General features: G+C 38.4%; 1 protein-coding gene across 2 annotated transcripts in view; it reads right to left on the bottom strand.

Annotated features, from left to right (window-relative positions):
* Nucleotides 1-7500, bottom strand: part of LOC122261339 (HEAT repeat-containing protein 3) — a 22057-nt gene that overhangs the window by 11979 nt on the left and 2578 nt on the right. Inside the window, exons 2-7 of one of the 2 annotated variants that reach the window (XM_043028901.2) lie at nt 5910-6082; nt 5186-5386; nt 4234-4481; nt 3729-3962; nt 3298-3407; nt 2930-3051 (exon numbers count right to left, since the gene is read on the bottom strand). In XM_043028901.2, the coding sequence (XP_042884835.2) occupies nt 2930-3051; nt 3298-3407; nt 3729-3962; nt 4234-4481; nt 5186-5386; nt 5910-6082 (1088 nt within the window). Of the gene's footprint in view, nt 1-2929; nt 3052-3297; nt 3411-3728; nt 3963-4233; nt 4482-5185; nt 5387-5909; nt 6083-7500 lie in introns of both variants that reach the window. The other variant, XM_043028899.2, reaches the window with a different exon arrangement.

Raw genomic sequence — 7500 nt, 5'->3', positions numbered from 1 at the left:
ACAAAGAGATACTTCAGTCTTTTCTTATATAAACAAAAAAAATATCCCAATAAAAAAACAAGAAATGGAGAAGAGCAAGGCAACTTGTGCTTACAGCTGTGAGTGCCACAGCACAAACTAGCCATACTGGCACATGGGACCATTGCAGCCACTGCATGGTCTGGTTCACTTTTCTCTTTTCATTCTGCCTGCATATCTGCACCACCAGTTCCTTAGAGCTGGATGTCGGCATCTTGCTATGTGTCCTCACTCTTTGTAAATAGTGGAAATCACCCAGCGAGAAGCTGCGAGTGCTTGCTATATATATTGCCAGTGGGAGCAGAATTAGACAAATATCTTTTAATACTATTATTTTTAGCATGATTGTAAAAAATAACAAAAGTAAACACTCTGAGGGGTAAAAAACAAAGATTTACCCTTGCCAGAATATTCACATCACCCACACCTCTTGGTATCTGTATCCATCGTTGGATCCATTGTTGCTAGGACTAATTTTTGTGGTACTGAACAGCCCGGACTATATCCGCCCGTAGAAGGTGTTCTTAGATCATAATTTTATATCAAATTCAAAAACCTGCAAAGATTCCTCACAAAGCAAAATGATGTTCATGATGAAATGTGAATAAGAGAATGCTCATTTATTTAATTCATACCGATTTATAAAAAAAACAAAATGTTATCATTAACCCTATGACGACGGTGCGTCACACCCAAACTCCCGATGCCGGGGCGTCATGCCAGTGTGACGATTTCAATGCAATATTGCAATCGCCCGGCAAAGGGGTCTTCGATTAGCGAGTGCCCCGTCGGGAAAGGGTTAACCCAATGATTACGGTGTGTCACACCTGTGTGACACGGCAAAGTGCCTGATGTCACACCAGTGTGACGTCCCCGAGGCGATATTACATAGGCCCAGTGTAAGGGGTTGCCAGTTCTTACTGGGCCTGTCGGGATTGGGTTAATATTCATAATTTCAAGGTTCATCATAAACCCATTGCCAATGGGCAACAAAATGTACATGCCAAAAATTTTTTTGCACTGATGACAGGTGGCAATAAATAGATGCTAATGGCATCATGGTATCTATGGCTTATTGGGAGAGTGGATCACTGTGTTTCTCTGTTACAAAGCGAGTATTAACCCAATTTAATGCCTGATGATGCCACTTGCAATTATAATCACTATAATTACCGTAATATTCGCCAAAATAGGTTTAGTTCCAAATCCCCAACACAGAAAGCACCACTCTCTTTTAGCACCAACAAGAAAGAAAGTCTTACAGGGGGGCCATTAACGGTTCCTACCAAACGCTATATTCAGAGCAATGATACAAAGCAAGATGCCAACCCCTGGCTCTAAAGTGCTGGTGATGCAGGATGTGCAGGCAGAATAAGAGGAGGAAATTGATCAGGATCATATGCAGCGTCTTCAATGTACCCTGTGCCACTACGGCTGGTTTGTGCTGTGACACTTGCAGTTGTAAATACAGGTCTCATTCCTCTTCCCCATCTCTCTATTTATTGAAATTCACTCTTCATTAACCCATTGAAGCCGGTTGACGTGATGACACGTTTTGTGGTTTTTGCGTCAGACGCCCGGGACAGGATATGAGCGCAAGCCCGGCGCTCAAGTTGAGCAAGCGGGCAGCCCAGGCTTGTGGCTTGTGAGGCGTTAGGCTTATGCATTCGAAAACCCCAGTATTGCGACCGTGTAAAGCCGGAACGGCCCTGGCGTGAATGGGTTAACCCCTTCGACACGAGGACGCATATACTGCGTCCTCGCAGCGCTCGTGAAAAACCCGAGGACGCGCATACTGCGTCATGGCTGAGTTCTGGTGGAACTGAGTTTTCTTTCTTCCAGGTACTGTACGAGATCTTTCAGAATAGAGGTCGGATATGAAACGATGGATTACTTGACTTTCATTATTATTACGTATGAGTGGGATTCGCTTATACCAGGGGAGGCACAGATGCGCCCTGCTAGCAATCATTTTGTTATTTATTTATGGAACATTATGTAAAAATATAAAACTTATCATGATTAGTTTACCATACTATTTCAATCGTTTTCTTTAGTCATCTAAGTGAGGCCTCCCACCAAGGTCACTCTTTTCATCTTCCTCCCAACCCATGTAAATAACTTGTCACATGCCCATGGGGGAAGAGGTTAACTATGCATATTTTTATATATAACACATGATGATTATGTTGAGGTTTTGGCTTAAAACTTGTCATATTCAATAGCGACGTTTAAAATTTGGCGCGCGCCAGAAGCTTGTATGCGGAGTGGAGGGCGTTTTCTACTGCCCGTAGTGAAGGGGTTAAACTAAAATAAATTTGAGTTCATATTAACCCATTCACGCCGGTTGACGTGATAGCACGTATTGTGGTTTTCGCGTCAGACGCCCTGGACGCGCTATGAGGGGAAGCCGTGCGCTCGGGTAGAGCGAGCGGGCAACCGAGGCTCGCGGCTTGTGCGCCCGAGAATCTCGAGGCGTTAGGCTTATGCGTTCGAGAACCCCGGTATTGCGACCGCGCAAAGCCGGAACTGCCCCGGCGTGAATGGGTTAAAGCAATTTTAGAAAGTCATGAGCAGAGAGAGAGAGAGAGAGAGAGAGAGAGAGAGAGAGAGAGAGAGAGAGAGAGAGAGAGAGAGAGAGAGAGAGAGAGAGAGAGAGAGAGAGAGAGAGAAGGAGAGAGAGAGAAGGAGAGAGAGAGAGAGAGAGAGAGAGAGAGAGAGAGAGAGAGAAGGAGAGAGAGAGAGAAGGAGAGAGAGAGAGAGAGAGAGAGAGAGAGAGAGGTATAATAATCAATAACAGAAAACAAGGAGTACTGCAAAATGATTCCAAACAGCATGGCAAGTAAGGGTAAATCTTCCCATGTGTAAAGGTGCCATGCACTCTAATCCATACAATCTCAAGCACACTCACTTGTTAAGTAGTGATGGTCCATATTTCAAGGTCTGGAGCTCTTGGCAAATATCTTCTTCAGGGTAGTTTGCCTTCTTCAGTGTCTTTTTAAACAACTGAAAATGCTTAATACCTTCTAAAACCTGAAAAAAAAGGAAAAAATGTCTTTGAAAAAGTACTGTGATAGTAACATATTTTGTACAGATAATCAATCATATATTTTCTCTTATTACTGATATTTCTTTCTTATAAATTCCATGTTCTGCTACTGTAAAATTTCATGAGGTTAAATGAACAACTGGAAGAATGTTTATGAATCAGTTTAATAAGCAGTTTCACCAGCTTTTAACAACTATCATCTTTGGGCAATATTTCTTGTCTTTCCATACCTCTGGTGGCAGTGAAAACCGGTCTTCTAAATCCATAGCATCATCTTCCATACCGTTTTCTGCTCCATCTACTGATTCGCTTTCACATTCATCCCAACTGTCATCATCATCTGCTGAATAGAATTTAGTAATCAGATAATAAAATCAGGGACCATTTGGTATGATGGGTCATTATAACTGAAGGAATAAATAGATTGTAATTTCAACAAAAGGAAAAATGCTGTAGAAAAGTGATCCAACTATGCAAAAATGGCTATTGCAGAATGCTTAATGGAATTGGACACTAAAGACAAATAAATTTTCTTAGATAATCTTACTATCTGCATAAGCTATACTGTAACTTTCTATAACTTTAAAATAGCATAAATACTAACCAATCTAAAATTAATCTATCAACAAGTAATTTCTTTTATCATTCCTTCTATATTTACCGTCAGGACAGCAGAAATTTGAGAGGATTTCCAGCGCTAATTGCTGGGCTGTTATGAGGTGCTCTTGGTCTTCGGGCGTCATGGACGGCTTGATACCATTGTTAGCCTTGGCACTCCGACAATATTCCACTACCAAGTCAACTGTGTTTGTATCTAACACCGTCGAAAGCAGCCGGAGGACTAGTTGGAAATTATCACCACCAGTTGTGCAGTAACTAATGTTCAAAAGTAAACCTGTAATAATGAAGATATATTATCTTTCAAACATGATAGTGTACACAAATAAAGAAATTATCTAAGCACAGGTATATCACCACTATATCATATATATATATAAATATATATATATATATATATATATATATATATATATAATTGTCTATATAAAAACCAAAATGACTGTGCTCACATGCTTGAAAAAAAAAGTACCTATCAAAAGATTTGAGAGAGAAGGGAGAAAGGGGAGAACTGACATTCAATATAAGAACCCTCTATATAAACACACCTGCAATAGTAACTGCAAAACGAAGATCCACGGCTGAATCTGCTGGTCTAGAGATATAAGACACTAAGGAGTCAGCCGCAGGAAGAAGTACAGATGCCGCGCTTGGGTTGTTCTCCGAGACACAGAGAAGGCACTCTGCTGCAGCCAAAGCAAGGTTGTGACCCCAAGCTGTTGGGTCCAGGTGGAGGAGGAGAATGTGGACCAATCCATCATGATTGAAGGATTTCATAGCTTCTTCATTGCACTCGCTGGAATGGATAAAAGACTTAAAATCATTTTTTATAGATAACTAATAATCTAAATGCTTGGCTGATATCACATATAAAAAATATGGAGAAACAAAAATTCAATGAAAAAAGAGTTCCTACTTGTTTGGCCAACACCCTACCATAACATCTCATCCTGTATGTAGCTTTTCCTTAACAAAGATATCACTTCTATAACAAGGTAAAATGATTATTGTGATTACTGAATGCAGGAGTATTCATACAAGGTATAAATATGCTTAGTTACAGACATATTAACTTCGTTATTTCTAACTATGATGCATATGCCTCCAAAGCAGATGAATGAGCCATTTATAAATATTCCATTTGTAAAGTAACATATCTATTACTATAATTTAACAAGGAACATTGTCTTTTATATAATCCATATTTGAGAAAAGTAAGTGACAGAGTTTAAAACTATTGGTTAATAAAGCAGATAAGCTGGATTATCATAATGTAAAGTAATATTGTTCTAACTTTATGCTTATTTTCCATTAGTCAATTTTCTAAGTCTTTAATGTAGCACCAAAATATCTGTATCAGGTATCCAAATTTTCTTTCATCACAAAAATATATTCCATTCTCAAACTGAAACAGATAAATCTTGAAAAACTATCACACAACTAACTCTAAACAATCATCAAATATATTTTCCTTTGAAATTATATAGACAAATAACGCACCAGAGATTCCACAAGAGATGCGTAGCTTGGATAAAGACTTCAGTCTGTGGATCTTTGCGGCCTTCAGGCAAGGTATCATGATCCTTCTGCGCTGGAGTCCAGGGATCCCTATACTCCTGGAGCAGTTTCGAGAGTGGTGATAACACATCCTGTTGCACCATTGCCTCCACGACCTCATCAGTGCCTCCAGCACTAATATTTCTGGAATTGGTTGTACAAGGTAAAGTGCTAGGTATTCTGGCATGAGTAGAACTTGTTCAGTGAAGATTACTTAGATCATTTTGTAAATCATGTAAAAGGAGAGAGACTATACTGTCACAGGTAATTTCCATGGAACTATCTAAAACTATCTAAATATTAAGTGCAATACAAAATATCATACAATTTTAACCATTTGGTTGCAGCACCTGCCGCCGGAGATGCAATATCACGTCAAGGCATTTTGTATGGCTAGCACACCGGGTGATCTTGTATGCAACAAGTGAATAGCCCAAGGCATTATGCCTGCACACTCAAAATACCCCAGTGTACCCATCATAGGGTTAATACCAATATCAGTACAAAATGACCAAGTAAACATACCTAAAACAATCAACACACATCAACTGTTTAATCTAGGTAAACATTGAAAAAATACTTGGTCTGTCTACCTATCTATCCATGTATATTTCTCTTGGTATATTCACCTGTCTCTCCAAGCCCCTCCAATGCAGAGATCACTAACCTCAAAGCTCCTGCTGCAGCCAGCCTGACTTCAGTACTGCTGTCTTTTAGTAATGGTGCTACCTTCTCCACCATCATATCATTCACAATTATAGATAAGCTTTCTTCATCCAACGCAAGGGCAGCGAGAGTGTTGAGGCCGTTTACTCTTTCCTCAGCAATCACACTGGACAGCTGCAGAAAAACAATACAAATGATGATAATCATAATGAGAAAATGAAGAAACTCTTTGCCTCCCCCAGATATGCCACATGCGAGACATTTGTGTATATATAAAAATAAATAAACGAAAAAAAGAATATGGAAAAGAAAAAGAAAGATGGGTAGAAAAAAAATGAGAAGAAAATAACTCGTGGTCATGATGATAATGATGATCATCTTCTTACTCTTCTTAACATTTTTGTGGGGCTGGATCACTTTTGTACTGCATTTTTCTTTTTGTTGAAATTACAAGCTCTCTATTCCTTCAGTTATAATGATTTATCATACAAAATTTTCATTAGTATCACTTTGCTAATATATCATATATAGAAAACACACACACCTTAAGATGTTCAACCTGGGCTGGGCATCTGAACATGTATCTGTTTTCTATTATATTCTAGACTTATGGTTGATACAATTTTATGTATGATATATTGGCAAAGTGATTCTAATTAGCATTCGGTATAATGCCCAGGTTACATAACTGCAGGAAAACAAAAAGGAAAAAATGCATTATGAAAATAATCTGACCCCCCCCCCCTTGAAGAATGCCCATTGCGAGGGGTTAACTATGATTGTTAAATGGATCTAGTTTAGCTGAAAAATACATATTAGTTAATCAAGCCTTTCTAAAAGCATACTGATAAATTTGTTTCCAGCACTGCTTACTTAATAATAAAAAATTAAATGAATAATACATTACTTAACTAGATGTTACTTTGGTTTCCATATATGATACAGCAATAACTCAAGAAATACTGTATATTAGACTGCTGAATAACAAGTGCACAAACTTCTTAAAGTTTCTTTTTAAACTCCCAAAACTGTTCCAATCATCTGGGAAGACAGATTCCAATTGTAATATATCTTGGCTTGACCCAGATTCCCATCACAGAGACTGGGTCTTCATAAGTATGAAGATAACTTCCAATTATTTCCATTCCAGTATATTGAATCTTTACATTATTATTTGCTAAATAAAAGGTGTTCTGCATTTTCACAAATATCTAAAACATGCATAAAAATACAGAATTACACTGATATTATTACTGATGGTTTAGATATGCAAGAACTATATTAGGGGAATTCAAGGTAAAACAAGAAAATGGGAAATGGGCAGACCTGACATTGTCTTCCTGGAAAAGACGAGACCAATACCATTTTTGTCAGTCAGAAATTATGATCTGAGCAAGGGTTTAGTTACACCATATTTTTTAGTACAAAATCCACTTACATTAAAATCTTCACGCTGGGAAGGGAGCGCTTAAAAATCAAGGGGTAGAAATCATAATTACCCCATGGTGGCTTAACCAATTGAGATAATTGACAGCAACCCATACTCATTTTGAGAGGGCTATATGTAGCAGTTTTTGAAAGTCTAAGTTAAA

This window comes from Penaeus japonicus, unplaced genomic scaffold (assembly GCF_977035675.1).
Source record: "Penaeus japonicus unplaced genomic scaffold, GWHDUDI00000001_assembly GWHDUDI00000003, whole genome shotgun sequence".
NCBI lineage: Eukaryota > Metazoa > Arthropoda > Malacostraca > Decapoda > Penaeidae > Penaeus > Penaeus japonicus.
The sequence above is the reverse complement of the archived record's forward strand: the minus strand, read 5'-3'. Positions and strand labels throughout refer to the sequence as shown.